Below are 18,469 nucleotides of genomic sequence, written 5' to 3'. Positions count from 1 at the left end.
GCTTCTCAATCCGCTTCGCTTCGAACAAGATGATTGACGCAATCATATAAATCATTTTTATCTCTTTATTGGACTTGATATTTTCATACTCATAATATATGGTTGGATTCAAATATAAGTTTATTGCATGCAGAGGTTTGTGTAATTGATTGATCCATCTTTTATCAATCATCTCCAATAAACATGGACCTTAGCCCTTTTTTGCAATTATATATGCTTTCTAAAGTAAAAAATCTAGTAACAAATATCGTCATTGCAGACCTATGTAAGTCCACTTGTGTGTGTGCTCATCATACTCAATACTTTAGTATGTTTGTATACGAATACCACCAATTATTTTGCTTTTACAAAAATGTTCTTCAACTCTTTCAATTTTCCTATATCTTTCAACATCAGATCTATACAATGTGTAGCACTAAGACTCCAAAATAAATGTTTTCTCTTATCCATCAACAATTTACCCGTTTTGACGTAATTGGAGGCATTATTGATAATAGCTTGAATCACATTCTTCTCCCCAACTTCTTCAACAATGCAAAATGCAAATTTGCATCTTTTACTTCATTTGATGCATCAACATATCTCAAAAACATTGTTTCCAAAGGAAAATTAACCAAAATAATTAATAAGTGTGGCTTTTCTCCTCCATCAGTGACAGCTTATGAGCACAAGAGTGTTGCATCTCTCGAGGTTGATAGAGACTTGAAGACACGAGATGAGATTCTTGCCACTTTGACGCAAAACATTGCCAAGGCCCAACAACAAATGAAGCAGCTCTACGACAAGAGTCGTTCTGATCGATCCTTTGAATTAAGGGATTGGGTGTGGTTAAAATGGAGGCCAAGAGGTCAAAAAACCCTCTTGGTGTAGGATTAGCACAAGCTTCTATCAAAGTACTACAGTCCATACCGGGTGGAAGAATAGGTAGGTAAACTCGCCTACCGTCTGGCACTACACAGCGAGGTGAAGATCCATATTGTTTTTCATGTGTCTCACCAAAAGCCCTTCCATGGTGAGCCTCCGAAGGTTGTGGGTGTGCCCTATGATGAAGATCATGTGCCCCACCCAACTGCCATATCGAAGACCAAGCGATTGCGGAAATACGATTGGATGATGCCAAACCATCTTGTAGAGTGGGAGAATGGTAGGAAAGAATCATCAACATGAGAATGAAAATTCAACCTAAAAAGGAGGTTCCCAAATTTCACGCCTTGGAGGCAAGGTGTACCAAAGCATGGTAGAGTTGTTACGGTGAGGACCAGACCCCCAAGGGTTGGTCGACAAAGTTGTTACAATGAGGACCTTGGGAATTCTGTCTCTTCTCTCTCCTTCTTCCTCTCTGATCTACGTGAGGACCAGGCCCCCAAGGGTTTGTCGTTCACCTCCGTCGAAAAGCCCAAGCTTTTAAGGCATCTCGACCATGCGATCTTGCTTCTCGTCGAACCCGTCGGCGTTGTTGAGTTGTTGCGTTGTTGCATTGAAGATCATGTGTCGAAGTTGCAGAATGTGGGAGACACCATCTCAGCTTGCTACGGACTTCACAGGTACCCCTAGGACCCATCCATAGCCTTAGAATCGCTTTTATCTAATTTCTGGAACCTGAAAACCAAAACCGCACCTTACTAGGTACCAGATTTGGTCGTTTTGCCTAAACTGAGTTCCCCTAACCTCCTGCAACTTCTCCCTTTGTCTGGCACGCATCCCTAAACCTCCCTAGAGTCCCTAAACCAGATCCTACAAGTTCTGGACATCGAACCACCTTTGATTTCTAAATCAAGTCCAAACTGTGTCACCTGAATTAGTCGTTTAGCCTCGTTTTCACCTCTATCGCCTCGTTCGCCACAACGAGGAACCTTCGATCTCTCCCTTACCGTGTCAACTAGGTACAAACCCTAGAACACCCAACCCATAGGCCCCAAGGCAAAAAATACCGTAGGTAGGATTTGTTAGAGTCCGTTGAACTCCAATTAGAGTACATGTCTGTCGCAAGCCCCGGATTCCCAACCGACCCTTCTCCCAATCTCAACACTGGTTCGTCCAGCCTGAACCGCAATTTTTTTTAGGGTACTATACACATAGACATACTCTATCAACAAAAGATCCAAATACAAGCTTAACTCCAAAGGAATCATACAATGATTTTAAGATACAACAATATCAAGAAAATTTTGAATTAACATTATAAAAGATTTTCAGACAGAGTACCTTCATGAACATTAGTTTGAAGGGAAGGTATCTTCATACAGTGTTGTTTTTCTTTTTCTTGTGCTAACTACCAACAATTTTTCTGTCATAAGAATTCTGTACCATTTCCTTGAGTTTCAATTCAATTTCCATATTTCACAACAAAAGTTCTACCTTCCCAAAATCCAACACCACAAAATTGAGAAAGGGAAGAGTCAAAAGGAAAAAGAAAGCCTCTTGAGATTCTGCTACAACGACAAAGCTGATGTCGTCACCTCTCCCAGGACCGGAATGATTATCTCTGCCCTACGAAAGATAAACCATTGAATGGGAAGGACGAGACTCTTTGATCTCGGTTGACCGGAGAAATCAGTGAATAAAAACCCTCTGGTAGGCTAGTTTCAAAAGAAGAACAGTTGTAAAGTTGTAGTAGGCTACCAAATACACCCATTATCAAACCACACAAAGAGAGAGAGAGAGAGAGTTGCAGAATGAAGATCTTTTAAATGAAAAAACACGGGTGCCACATAATCATCAGCATGGGAAAGTAGAAAAAACTGAATTCAGTTAAACAACAATCGGAGGAATAAAAACAAGAGAGAGAGATAAAAGAAGGATTACCGAATTGTTTCCTGCGGCTTACCTGAACAGTTTGTTGAATGAGATTCTTCCTCTGTCCCTCATTTGAAACATGACAAACTATGCCAATCACCTCAATTCCATGAGCTTTGAGTTTCTCCACAGCTTCATCAACGTTTTTCTAAAGCAAAGCAGTTTATGGGGCATGAACATTCTTCTTCATAAGAAATAAACAAAACTTTTCGCCGAGGAAGGAACATTGATAGGGCAATACTAGGTGATGTGAATCACGATATCTTATAATAACAAATAATTGTGAAAAAGAAAAAAGAAAAAAATGAGGATCGAATAAAGGTGCGGCCTATTCGTGTTGGTCATGATTGTTTACATCAAGATCTGTAAAAGCATGAAGAATTTTGATTAAAGACGCGAAATTCCGATATCGGTGACGATTATTTTCGAGGAAGAGATAGCTCACCTGCTTTCTCGAAGAGACGACCACCGAGGCACCCTCCAAGCCCAGGCGTTGCGCAATAGCGTATCCAATTCCCTGAGTCGAAGCAGTCACAATGGCCACTTTCCCCTCGAATCTCCTCTGCGACGCCATTGCTAATCAAGAAGACAAGGCAGCTACGGCAGCAGCAGGAGTGCTCGAATATTTATCAAGAGAAAAAGTCCAAGCAGGCTAGCGTGTGTGTGTGTCCCCGTCCGTTAGGCCTGTGGAGGCGTTCCACTTTCTTTTCATTTTTTTGGGTAACAGGAGTTACAGGACATTTAAGAGTTTCACTGCGGGTTTGATTCCTACCACCCTCGGGGAGTCTTTTTTTTCTTTTTCTTTTTTTTTTTAAAGGCAAGTTGGGGTTAGCCAGACCCCCCACCAGTTACACAGAATACCATTGGGTTTTGGGTTTTGAACTTGCAACGTCCCAACACATGGTGACCTGCACTAACAGCTTCTACTAAACAAGCAGAGCTGCCATTAGTATCCTCCGGGAGTATTTTTGGTGCCTACAGTTGTCCCAGAAACTAAGATAAGTAGGAAGTTGTAGGGTGATCTTTAAGGGTATATTTGATGGCTTGAGATAGATTTGAAACGAATGACCGAATCTATAACAATTGTACCTCATCAATGTTTGTTTCGATCGAACACCCAAGTTGTGTTTCCTTATGTCCATTGTTTGATGATTTACTTTGTGCAAACAATTTGGACACACATGAATAATGAGTCAGTACAACCCTATCCTCCACACCATTACCTGTGCTCATTGACAATGCAGCAACACTTCCTCATCAATGAAAGCTAGCCAACAACTATTATTCTGGTGTCCAGATAACCGAACGAACTTATGAAACGATCCGCGAGGGACCATATCCTCAAGTGCAAAGAGTGTCGAGTGAATAAACATGAGACTTTCGACAGATTTATTATGGATTTTAGCCCCAGATATAGATCTAAAACTAGATTTAAAAACTAAAAAATATTTAAAATTTAAGTAATTTGAGAAAAATAAGAATTGATATTTTTTATATATAGAAATGGTTTAATCGGTATCATATTGGATTTAATTATAAAAGTTTATCAAAAAATATGGGTTTTAACTCAAAATATAAATATAACACTGGATCCAAGTACGGAAAAAATGTTTAAATTTTGGGTAATTTGAAAAAAAAATAATTTATAATCTTTTATATGCAAATGAAAAACCATAACTAAATTATAAAACACTAAAATCCAAGAAAATACATCATAAATAAAACAAAAAAATCTAATCTACAAGAAAAATAAACTATAAATAAGCCATAAAATCAAAGAAACCATAATAAAAAAATATAAAAAAAAATCCTAATTTAAGCCCTAATAAAAGAAAATCAAAGAAAAACAACCCAAATCAAATACAAGAAAAGCCTTAATCAAATTAATTATAAAAAGCCATAAATTAACCAAAAACCCCTAAATTACAAAAAAAAATCATAAATTCAAACTCTAATAAAAAAATCAAAGACAAACAGTCCTAATCAAATACAAAAAAAGTCAGAATCAAATTAACTATAAAAAGTTATAAATAAACTAAAAAATCCTAAATTACAAAAAAATTAAAGCATAAATTGAAACCGTAATCAAAGAAAAATATCCCTAATCAAATATAAGAAAAGCCTTAATCAAATTAACTATAAAAAGTCATAAATTAACCAAAAAACTTTAAATTACAAAAAAAGTAAAAATTCAAACTCTAATAAAAAAATCAAAGACAAACCATCATTATCAAATACAAGAAAATCCATAATCAAATTAATTATAAAAAGTCATAAATAAACTAAAAAAATCTTAAATTATAAGAAAAGTAAAGCATAAATTAAAACTATAATCAAAGAAAAACATCCTTAATCAAATACAAGAAAAGCATTAATCAAATTAACTATAAAAAGTCATAAATAAACTCAAAACCCCTAAATTATAATGAAAATAAAGTATAAATTCAAACTTTAATTAAAAAATTTTAAAAAATAGCCCTAAATACAAGAAAAGTCATAATCAAATTAACTATAAAAAACTATAAATAAACCAAAAACCTTAAATTATAAGAAAAATAAAGCATAAATTCAAGCTCTAATCAAAGAAAAATAGCCATAATCAAATACAAGAAAAGCCATAATTAAATTAACTATAAGAATCCTTAATTTAAAAAATTTAATTAAGCCCTAATATAATATCGTGTGTTTTTATACTATATTAAATGTTGGGATTTAGAAAAATGTGGGTAAGTATCGTAGTAATATCGGTAATATACTCAATATTAGGTAGCGTCAATCAAATCTGTGTTCGGCATAGGTCTCATTGACAAGACCCAAACGAGCCAAACAAGATATGATAAAAACTTTTATTTTTGACCTTTAAAAGCAAGCAAAATTTGGGTTAAATTTAGAATATATATGTAGATGTGCCTCAAAATTATGAATTCATCGATATTTTACTTTTCTGAATTTGGGCTACGGTTGGCCCGAAAATGATATTTTTTTTTTAAAAAGGCCCACCTCGATGTGATCGAGTCTGGATTGGATCAGATTGAATCTCATCTGTATGATCCAAGTTAATATGGATCTGGACCTAGTCCAAGACCTATATTAATTAGGATCTAGTCCAAACTAAGATCCATATAAATATTTGATATGAATTTGGATCTTAGATCCAAAATCCAATCCCAACCAATTTAAAGTTTTAAATTTAATATAAAGGTTAAATTGAATAAAATTCAAAATTAAAAAGGCTTTCAGATGGGTGAGATACCCTTTGAAACTTTCTAGAAATTTATTACTTAATAAATAATAAATAAATAAATGAATAATTATTAAAAAATATTTTATTCTAAAATTTCTTTTGGATATGGTAGCTACCTAATATGTAGGAATTCTAGAAGACCCCAAATGAGGTTAAAGTAAAATAATAAAACAAAATAAAATACCAAATAGATAAAAAAAATAGTTAAAAAGAAAAGAGGAAGTTAGTGATAGAGTTCTACATTAAAAAAACTTTATCTCATAGCTAAATGGGTGAGAATCTCGAGAAAGATGTCACCCTCTCTCTAGAAAAAAAAATATATAAAGGGTTTAACTTGCCCCTCTCTCTAGATTTCATTTTCTAGAGGGGGAGAGAAGGAAAAAGAAAGGAAAAAAAAAAGAGGAAAAGGAAAGGAAAGAAGGAAAAGATCTCTTTTCATTCAGATCGTTCGACATATACTTTGGGTTCTTTTTCATCTCCAATCGAAGGTATGGGTTCCTCTAACGATTTAAATGAAAAAATGGCCTAAGTCAAACTTATGTGAAGTTTTGGTTAAAAAAAAGGTAGAAACCTGATTTTTTATGAGTGTGTGTATATATATATATATATATATATATATGTTGATTTGCACATATGCATCAAACATGTAGAGGTTTTGGTTTTCATGTACAGATTTGATATGTGTAACGATTTTTTTTTCAGTATATGCATAGAAAAAAAGTGGCAAAAAGATATTATGTACATGTTCTTTAAAACAGACCTGTCTAATTCTATACATGGACAAATATGGATAGACCTATTCGGTTCTGCGCATGGATAGATCTGGACAGACCCGTCTGATTCTGCTCATGGATAGATCTGGACAGATTTCTCGATATTCACTGCAAATATTTTTATTGATTTGGATGGACTGTAAGGCTGCCATTGATAAAGAAAATTTATGTATAAAATACATATTTGTGTGATTGTACATGCTTTATAAAGTGTTACCAAAATACATCTTTGTGTGACTGTTTATGTATGTTTATATATGACTATACGTGCATTATAAAGTGTCACCAAAATACATATTTATGTTATTGTATATGCTTTATAAAGTGTCACCAAAATACATGTTTGTATATGACCGTACATGCTTTATAAAGTATCACCAAAATACATGTTTATATATGAATGCTCATGCTTTATAAAGTGTCACCAAAATACATGTTTATGTGATTGTTTATGCATGTTTATATATGATTGTTCATGCTTTATAAAGTGTTACCAAAATACATATTTATGTCACTATACATGCTTTATAAAGTATCACTAAAATACATGTTTATGTGATTGTTTATACATGTTTGTATATGATTGTTCATACTTTAGAAAGTGTCACCAAAATACATATTTATGTAACTATACATGCTTTATAAAGTGTCACTAAATTACATGTTTATGTGATTGTACATGCTTTATAAAGTGTCATCAAATTACATATTTATGTGATTGTTTATGTATGTTTATACGTGATTATACATGTTTTATAAAGTGACACCAAAATATATATTTATGTGACTGTATATGCTTTATAAAGTGTCACCAAATTACATGTTTATGTGATTGTTTATGCATGTTTATATATGATTGTTCATGCTTTATAAAGTATCACCAAAATACATGTCTATGTGACTGTTTATGCATATTTATATATGATTGTTTATGCTTTATAAAGTGTCACCAAAATATATATTTATATGACTGTACATGCTTCATAAAGTGTCACTAAAATATATGTGTATGTGACTATTTATGCATGTTTATATATGATTGTTCATGCTTTAAAAAGTATCACCAAAATACATATTTATGTGACTATATATGCTTTATAAAGTGTCACTAAAATACATGTTTATATATGATTGTTCATGCTTTATGAAATGTCATTGAAATTACATGTTCATTTAACTATTCATATGACTGTGCATTTGAAGGTTCATATGATTGCAATACATGTTCACTTGACTTTTTATTTGACTATTCATATGACTATAATACATGTTTATATGTTGTTCATGTCTTATAAAGTGTCATCGAGTACATGTTTGTTTTGTTGTTTATGCTACATAAAGTGTCATCATATACATGTATAATTTATACAAAAATACAATTATTTTAGTGTTGTAAAGAGTCATCTCATACACTATTAGTATATGCAAAATTTTAGGGTTGTTAGCCAATCATTTTTTAAAATAACTGAGACTGCATATGGTCATTGGCTAGGGCTATGATTGTTTTGTTTAAGCTCAGCCGACTACCACTATTGGGCTGTGTTTAGCTTTTCTTTGAAGTCCAGCCGACTGTCAATAGTTGGGGTTCATAGTTGTTGCTATGTACCTAAGACTTGACTCGTGGTTTGGTGTTCAAGAAGAGAAATTGTCTGCTGCCCAAGACTATTTGGCTACATGTTTCTACATTAAAAACATGTTTCTAATAGTGTCTTAATGCTATCCCGTGTGCAGGGCAACATAACTTCGAGCTCTGTAGTTATGTTTTGTATCTCGAGCATGCCTGAATTTGGCAAAAATGTTTTTGTTTACATACGCTCATAAAATTTAATATTATATTGGCATAAATATGCATGCTATAGACATGTAAATTCTGCGATTATACTAATGTTGCATTAACTTGATCATGTGCATGTGTGAATGTTATGCATGAGATGAATCATGCAGATAAAATTGTGTGTTGCAAGCATGTGTTCATATACATATGTAAATTATTTTACATGTACATTCATGTTGTGTGTGAATGAATGTGCATTTGTGGGCATATTGAATTATTGTGTGGTTACATATTTATCGTGGGTTTTACATGGAATGCATCAGTGGTCTGATGTGAACCACTGTAGGCTATGTGGGCTACGAACAAGTGTTGCTCTAAGTCTTGTTGAATGCATTGCAAAAATTTGTATAAAATTTATTGAATTTCTGAATTAATTGCATTGTTAAGTTTTGTAATGGGCTAAGGTCTAGTGTTGTGTTTTGCATGTTGATTTGCAAAAATGAAGCTTTTGAAAAGAATTTGTCTTTTGATAAAAAGATAAAATAGTGTAATTAATGTTTTCTTCCTAAATTTTTCTTTCACAATATGAGAATCCTAAATGTTGGTTTTTGAAGAACCGTGAGGATACTAAAACTCTGTATGTGATTGTGCCCTTGAACTCAATATGGTGGTTCACCTCCCAATCATGTTTTTAGAGAGTTTTTCGCTACTTTTCTTGGGTTGGTGTTGTAGATACAACTGTTGTTATTGGTATACCAAAAAAGTGACATCAGTGGATATTGATTTTTCTGGTGTCTCGACATTAGATGTTGATTTCTAATGTTCTAATAGATGGTGTTGATTCTTGATATCGGTTGAGGAATAAGTATGAAACCTAGTAATAAAATATAAATTGTGTGTTAAGGTACAATTGAGAACCTATTTTGAACTTCAATAATTTATTGTGCCTGTTTTGAGTATCCGCGGGTTTTAATGAAAAGTAGAACTAAACTTGCGTGCATTTAATAGGGACATGCATGCAAAAGAGAACTCTAATAATAACTTAATAATTTATTCATGCATGTACATTGGAATCATGCATATTTACTGTTCTACATTTGTTCTTGCATCCTTACATATTCTGTTTTATGAGAGATATTATTGTTACATGATAATTGTTATTAAATGCACAAATGGTTAATTGAATTGTGAAACTGCTATAGTTTATTTTCTTTGAAAACTTGCATGAGTTTGATTTACGTTGTTTCTTGCCTATTTGGACTTTTAGAGGAATTCATACAAGAATCGTGATTCTTATCCAATACTATTTATGTTTTTCACAGGACCTGATGCCTAATGATGAGGACGTCTGCCATATGGAGCTTATGAGACTGTGTGACTACTTCTGATATTTTCTTTGGAGATAGTGTGGCTCCATAATTCTAGACATTGATTCAACTATATTCTAAAACTCTGATTAGTGATTAATAAAGTTAATTATTTGATTGTTGGTTTAATGTAAGATCCCTTATGGTTTGGAATGTGTTAAGTCTATAAGGCACTAGATCCTTGGGTTTTGGTTTCTGTAATTATTTTTAAAAAGAATTCACTTTTCAATGGGGATAAGTTGGGGTTGTTACACCTAATCAAAGAAGAAAACCCTAAGCAAAGAAAACATTTGATTGAAAACCCTAATCAGAGAGAGATGAAGAAGAAGAGAGAGGAAAGAAGAAGATGGGAAAGAGAGAGAGAGAGAGAGCAGCCTTTCACCGTCGGACTCGTCACTAGCCTTACCGCCATACTCACCGTAGAACTCTCGATGTCTAGTCGCAACACATGAGAGAGAGATAGAGAGAGGGGGTTGGGAATGGGAGGGGATATGCGCATAGAGAGAGGGGGTTAGGGACAGGGTGTTGTGGTCGGCCGCCAGTGTCCTCTCCATCAATGGCCTCTTCACCGGTGGCCTCACTCGGTCGGTGTATAATGGTGAGAGAGGGAGGGGTGGGGAGTGAAATGAGAGGGTCAGGGTTAGACCCCTTCCACTCATTTTTCTTTTATATTGTTCCCCTTGTCCTGTTCTCAGCGTAACAGAAGAGGGCGAAACGATTGGATTAATGAAAATGAACGTGGTGAACGACCTTCTATGCATCCACCACGTTCGTTATTTGATGACTCCCCATTCCCAACAGTCGCGTCATCGTGTGGGGCATGGGATCAAACAACACCTCATACTGACTCCCTCGTTCTCTATGCTTTTGAAGATCTTTGCTTAGATACAGTTGGACGTAAATCAGTGACAACTATTAGTCATTATTGGCTAGCTCTGTTCGAAGTGCCTATGACTTGTATCCCAATAGTTAGCTTCATCCTCATAGTGACTACTACGAGTAACCTCATCACTCTAGTGCCTAAATGATCATCATGTACCCAATGCATACAATGAGGTTTTCTATCAGGATTTTGTTATTGAGCGCATCCCAGAATCGTCCTATAACTTTCAACACACAGCCATCCTAGACAACAATAGGGCAAAACACGGCCATCCCAGTGACAGTCCAAAAAACATAAAATATGTTATCCTAAGATAACGTAACCTTTATATGAACATTAACTATATAAATTGACCTTATAGCAGGACACGTCCCCACTGGACTGATTCCAAATATGGAAGATACTTTAACAGGTAATAATAATAATAATAATAGTAATAATAATAATAATAAATTTTGTAATAATGATAGTAGTGATGAGTCATTAATTAAAAATACTCAACTAGTTGATGTTCCAAAATATTTAGAATCTTTAAACAAATTGACGATTCCATCTGTTAAACCAAAATGTTTGATTTAGATTCTTGGTTTGCAATTAAAACTTTAGTGCAAATGATCAAAATATTTGGATCTCTTTAAACCCTTAAACTGTTGAGTCTAAAAAGACTTACAACACTATTATGGAAAATATAAGTTCCTTCGTATAGGAATGATTCAAGTAGATTTTAAACATATTAGCATACTGCACAATTTCATAAGCAAATATTGAATATAAACCTAAATCTAGGTAACCCAAAATAGTCTAAGGCTAATTCTAGATAAACCTTGACCAAGCCAGAAATAAGTCTTTGTCTATAAAATTTGTTCACTCCCTTGACTTCTGTTTTCTTTTTTTAGAGAGGCATTAAAATCCTCTTACATGACTTTTAGAGGGCTCCAAAAATAGGGGAGAACGCCCCCTGGGTGGGTCTCACTTGGATCTTCTCTATTATTAGCTTGTTTTCTTTTAGAGCCTCCAAATTAGGGTGCTTTAGAAATAGATCCAAGCCAAACTTAGGGTCTTCAATTTTATCCAAAACCTTAAGAGGTTCTCTATTCTTGGCCACATCCAAAAATAGGGTTGGACGCCCCCATGGTAGGCCCTAGGCATGGATCCCACAAGCCAACTCTCCTTGCTAAATGGGGTTCGGATCCAGGTTGACCTGATTAGTATTTTCATAAATTAGAACTACATCAATTATTATGTTCATGGGAAAGCGCTTATGTGAAACAAAGTATTATCTTAGTCTTTAGTCTAACCTTATTTGGTATGACCTCGCTTCCAATATAGAGAGGCATCATATAGAGACCTTCGTGTTGAGCTATGTATACACCTTTAGCTATCATCTTGCACTGTCAGTCATCTATGTTTTTGTCGTCTACAAATATCTCTTTAAAAAAAATGTTAGAGACAATCTTGTCTCTAAAAAATAGTGTTCATTTCTTTGTTATCGACTGGGCTTTACATGCTCAACAACAAAATGACTATGTTGACAAAATTTATTTTCAGATGTTCCTCACTCCCCAGCTTAATGATTAATCATTTAAGGTGAAAGGGTCTTGCTGATGACCAACCATCAGTCTCAAGACAAAGAATGAACCTTATTTTACACAAGGGTCTCTCTGACATAATGAGTGGTCGTTCAAGGTGGGAGGTCTTGTTGATGACCAACCATCGGTCTCAGGACAAAGAAAAAACCTTGTTTCACACGAGGGTTCCTTGGCATAATGAGTGGTTGTGCAAAGTAGGAGGTCTTACCAATGACCAACCATCAGTTTTAAGATAAAACAAGCAAGACAAAATGCAGACACCTTTTTCCCATTGCGCTCTTCATTCCGTGGACACCTTCTTCATGAGTTTTTGAAAAATACAAAAAAAGTGAGGATTTTTAATTAAAAATATATTTTTAAAATGGATTTAGATTTCGAGAATGTGTGGGGACTGATCTTCAAGGTAAAGAGCCTTTCCTCCTTCGACGAGCAAGGATCAACCAAACCAAGAATCCTTGATCTTTGTTTTGGGGCGGTGATGTTGGAGAGTTTTGTACCTTTGTAGTTAGTAGTTATGGCTTAAAAGAAAATCAAATTTGGAGGCGGAAGATACAGAAACTTGAGAAAAATACAGAAAGACAAGAAATATGACAATGTTAGACAAATCTGAACTTTAAAAATACGTAAAAAAAAGGAATCAAGTCTCACATCGGGATTAGGTAGCCCTTTCTACGACATTGACGAGCATAAGAGATCACAGACAACACCTCGACTAGGCATGAACTTCAAAGGTAATGAAACTAGGCTGATATGAATCCTAGGTTAGGTCGATTAGGCTTTAAAAGGCTAGGTTTCACAGAGGGTTCAACAAAGTATGAGCACATATTTTAAAATTTTCAGACCCTCTAAATAGAGGAGAATGCATCCCTATTTATAGGTTTTTAGGCGTATTCGGATACGTTCTTTACGTATCTAAGATCCATCTAGATGGAAGGTTGAGACTAGGATATGTTTGAATGGACAATTTAGACAATCATAGGATCTAGTTTTCTTGGAGGGATTTTTGGTTTAAAGTAAGGAATTTTGGAATGGATGGTTTAGACTAGCATAGGATCTAGTTTTCTTGGAGGGATTTTTGGTTTAAAGTAAGGAATTTTGAAATGGATGGCTTTCTATTCTAGTTTTTGGAAAGCTTATTCGTTCTAAGGGTGCGCAAAATGGCGATTGATGACAAATTGATCTTAAGATATGTTAACGATAAGTTACGTTGACAACAATAATTTTAGTACTAACAATAAGTTAGATTATCATTAGACCTAGGTTGCGATGACAACTGATGACTAGGGTCTGCCCTTGTGGCAATCGATGGAGATCTCAGGACAACTTAGGTTGTCATCAAGGATGGTGACACTATATCACCGAAGTGGAAAGTCCTCTAATGGTACTTCAAGAATACTAACAACACTTCATGGATGATGATGATAGCAAAGGATCACTGACGACAATTCAAGAGGGACTAATAACAATTCAACGAGGATTAACGACACTATAATGTGTCGTTAGAGGCTAAAAAATTGTTTTCGTCATAACTTTTGATTTTGATGTCCGATTGAGGTGATTTTTGGTTCGCTGTAAAGCTGAGAACCTCCTCTTCAACTTTTGTTTTGGTTAAATTCTAAAATAATTGATTTTGAAGGCCAACAACTAGATTGAATGTATTTTTGCTTTAGAGAAAAATGAGATTTTAGACAGAAAATATCTCGATAAAAAACTGGGTGCCTAGACTCAGTTGTCAGACATGTTTTACAAAACTATCCACAAACATGGCTTGCTCCCAATAAAGATCATGTCATCTACGTAGATAAGAAGTAAAGTAGTCTCAAATTTAGTTTTGCATACAAATAAGGAGGGATCTACAACACTTGAAAAAAAAATCCACCGATAAAAGAAATATTCTAAAACTGTCATAGCAAGCTCTAGGGGTTTGTTTTAGCCTGTACAATGCTCTCTTGAGATGACACACATGCTTAGGACGTCTCTTATCTTGGAACTCTGGAGGTTGTTCAATAAAAATGGTCTCATTTAAATAGCCATGTAAAAATTTGTTTTTGATGTCCAACTACCTTATATCCCACTTGTGAACAATGGCAATGGTAAGAATAACACCGATGGTGGCTGGCTTAATCACGAGAAAAGTTTTCTAAAAAATCTGTTCTTAAGACTTGAACAAACCTCTTTACGATCAATCTAGATTTCAGACATTCAAGAGTTTCATCACTCGAGTTTTGTTTTGAAAACCCATTTGCTGCCGATGACATTCATATCACCGGTCCTTGGGACTAAATCCTAGGTATCATTTTCATGAAGGGCTTGCATTTCATCAACCATGGCAGCATACCATCCAGGATGATTCAATGTTGCTTTGATGGATTTAGGCTAAGGACATATAACCGTAGCCAAAAAAATACTTAGGATTGGGCTTTATGATCCCATCCTTCATTATGGTGACCATATGATGATAATTTTCAGGAGCGGTTATAGTGGGAGTTGGTTCGATCTGTTAAACCTCACTTGATTCTTGATGAACATCACACTCTTCACTATAATTTTCACTAGTGATATGTCTATCAGACAAATCTAGAGGCATCAAATTTTTGAAGCAGATGCTGGTTTTAGTCGGGAATCACATCATTACTAATTCTGGCAACATCATTCACGATGGTCAGCTGCGGATTCTCATCGCTATTCAAGACTGGACTACCCACTTGGCTGAACTCAAGAATCCCTGTAATATCACTTTTGTCTCGAGCTTGTGAGAAAAGAGTACCTGATTTTTTATATGGGAAGACAAGCTCATAAAAAATGACATGCCTTATATAAACACCCAGCTAGAAGGAGGATATCAGCATCTATATCCATTATGTTACTCTCCATAACCCACAAATACGTATGAAAGCGATTTGGGTTCAAATTTATAGATATTGTATTATTTTAAATAAGGAAAACGTTGGCATCCAAACACTCTTAGACATTGTAATGTGGTTTCATAGATAACAATATTTCAAATGGTGATTTCATGTTAATAGTGGCTGTGGCAAGCATGTTGATCAATCATGCAGCAGTAGAAAAGGTGTCTAACCAAAAACTTTTAGGTAGGTGACTGAAACAACATTGTGAGCATGTTGACACCCAAATTTTTTTCAGGTTTCCAGCCAACACATATGTTGGCTCCAACACAATAGTCACCTCGATGACTCATCGCAAATGAGATGGTTTGTTCACTCAAGCGAACTTGGATGCGAACTTGAGGTATTTTCGTTACAGGGAGAGAAACTACCTCGCGAAGGAGCTTTCAGACGAAGGTTGATAAGCAATTCAGACACACTATTCCATCAAAACACAACTCGATCCACTTCAGGGAGACAAAACCCCCAAGTAAACTCTCATCAAGAGTATTTCTAAATCCCCATGTGACAAAATGCTTTTTAGAACATGTTTCTAAAGGTCTTCACTATTTTTTAGTCCCTTCAAAAGGAATTCAGTTATACTACATTTTTTACTTATAAAATCACATCCTTTCAATCAAAAGTAGAGACTACGAACCAAAAATCACCTTCATCCGACAATGGAGTGAGGAGTTACGACAAAAATATGATTTTGGACTTCAAAATAACTTGTTTGGAAAGTAAGGCCCAATATAAGGGCATTTTTGACATTTCAAATGGATGAATTTAACTCTTATCTCTAAAGAGATTTTGTTATATATATGAATTAGAATGGTGGATGACTATTTCCTATATTCTTGTTTGATATGTCCTTCACTATATCAAATTATTGAGACTGTTTGATGGTACCAATGTGGTACTTGACAAAATTAGAAAGTCTTAAAAGAATTAGGGGGTCGCCGGCGTGGCCAGTAGGGCGAAGCAGGTTATATGCCCCCCCCCCCGAACATGCAGGTGCATCTTCGGGGGTCCGAATGAGTGCCACATATGTAAGCATGTGGGGCTCGTATCCCCGTGTGTGTCAGCATCAGTTAGCATCAGAGTTCGTTGTGGTTGCAAAGACTTAAGTACCCTTTCTCACCATTCCTGCCATGAAATGATGATTCTAAAAAAGGACAAAAATGTCCTTCATCCAGAAAAGGGAGGATGATCTTAACTCTTTAAAGTTCAAACATTCTGTTTTTACCCTAAGCACTAAACTCCTCTGCTATAACAAGAGCTCCTCGCAATATTTTGTCCTAAACATTTTGGATGACTCTTTGACAACGCACCATCTGCTGTAATAGGAGCTCCTTTTGATGTTGCACACTTTGTCGTCGTCTGCTGACGTCGGAGCACCCTTTGTCATCGTCTGCTCGTGAGAAATAGTGGACTACCAGGCGAATCGACATTCTGCCTATTGTTTATCATGATATCAGGGTGCAAGCATCGAACTAAGTAGACAGAGAATAGCGATTTACAACAAAGATAATGGCGACAACGTCGAACTGAGTAGACAGAGAGCAGTGATTTATAACAGAGATCATATCAAAAAGTAGCAATTTACAATCCGTGGTGGGATTTGTTGATAAGAATGCTTGGTTACAGATACGAGCAAGGGCCTCTACCTCATCCGGTATTGTTCATTCACTCAGTATATGCAATGTAACGCAAATTGCGGTTGTAGTAACATGTATATCGATTTGTGAGATATTGTTTTATTCACTACAAGAAAAATGCCAAGTAGCGACGGACGCTATCCGTCCCTAATCCATCACCAATTCCGTTGCTAACGTGTTTAGCGACAGATTAGCGATGGACTAGCGACAAATAGCGTCTGTTGCATAATTTTAGTCGCTAAATCCCGATGAAATTTATTTGTCGTCAGTTCATCGTTAATTAGCGATGGATTTGCGATGGCTTATTTTCGTCGCAAATCCTTTGCTATATAGCGACAACCTTGCGACGGAGTATATCCGGATAAATTTCGTCGCTAACTTTTGCTCGGCAAGTTAGCGACGGAATACAATCCGTCGCAAAACATATCATCGCTGAAAATTAGCGACGGATAATATCTGTCGCTAATCCGCCACAAAATTTAAATAAATAAAAAAACCCGAGGCGTGCGCCTCATGTGCCTATAGTACAATATAGTGCAAGTCTTGTGAAAAGGAAACAATACAAAGATACATATTACAAGTAAACAAAAATTAAAAGACTATACGATCTGCAAAATAAAAGAATAAATGACAATACTAAGTTACTAACCATAAAAGGTAATACAATGAAAAAGACAAATACCTTTAATGAAGTATGCAAAGGAATAACACAGGTTGATATTTTCACACTTGAGCTCAGTTCTATTCTAACATGGTATTAAAGCATAGTTGCTTAGGGATTCATGTTTCAAACTAGAGATTGTGACATTGGTTTACTCTTTTTTTGAGATAATTTTGGTGATATTTTTTCCTTTTTGCCCATCTTCCCTCCATATGTATGATTGCAAGAAGTCTGGACTCTGATATCCGCAGCTACATGATCGTTGAACTTGTTTAATATTCACCAATGTTCTTTTTGAGTCATTCCATATGCAGATATAGATGTGGCTTTACAACTGAAAACGTATTTGGTCAAACCAAGAGTATTTACTGAAAAGTTTTAGTACTAAAGCTTTTTCCTTTCTGCAGGATTTGAATCAAGTGCAAATTTTTGGGGATAAAAAGTCCAGTCCATGGAACCACTCACAGATTCAACAAGATAACCAAAGGTTATATGCATGAGAACCAAATCTAAAGAACTCTAACAATATAACAACAAAAAGACAAGAAAAGAATGAGAAACATGTAGTTGCAAGTTACAAAACCATTTAAGGTGAACAAAAGAGGAACTACGAACATAACTTTCTGAAGCACATAAAGTACAAAAATAGAAAAATATTAACCCAGTGACAGTGAATAATGCTACTCCATGATGGTAAGACAACATACCAATAATCATGATCGTACTTGAAACCAAGACCCAGAAAAAACAAAAAACAAAATGTAACATTATTAAAAGATAAGATATTAATAGAAAAATGGAACAATGAACTATCATCTAACTTTATATTGAACAAACTA

At 35.1% G+C, this 18,469-nt stretch overlaps 1 protein-coding gene across 2 annotated transcripts in view; it reads right to left on the bottom strand.

Annotated features, from left to right (window-relative positions):
* Positions 1–3,415, bottom strand: part of IBR1 (indole-3-butyric acid response 1) — a 39,786-nt gene extending 36,371 nt beyond the window's left edge. For both annotated transcript variants that reach the window (XM_089992214.1, XM_089992215.1), the window contains exons 1-2: positions 3,242–3,415; positions 2,828–2,944 (exon numbers count right to left, since the gene is read on the bottom strand). In XM_089992214.1, the coding sequence (XP_089848340.1) occupies positions 2,828–2,944; positions 3,242–3,370 (246 nt within the window). In that variant the 5' untranslated portion in view covers positions 3,371–3,415. The remainder of the gene's footprint in view (positions 1–2,827; positions 2,945–3,241) is intronic.
* Positions 3,416–18,469: the final 15,054 nt, after the last annotated feature.

The sequence above is a fragment of the Nuphar pumila genome, chromosome 16, assembly GCF_984573655.1.
Source record: "Nuphar pumila chromosome 16, dmNupPumi1.hap1.1, whole genome shotgun sequence".
Lineage (NCBI taxonomy): Eukaryota > Viridiplantae > Streptophyta > Magnoliopsida > Nymphaeales > Nymphaeaceae > Nuphar > Nuphar pumila.
This window is presented reverse-complemented; position numbering and strand designations above follow the sequence as displayed.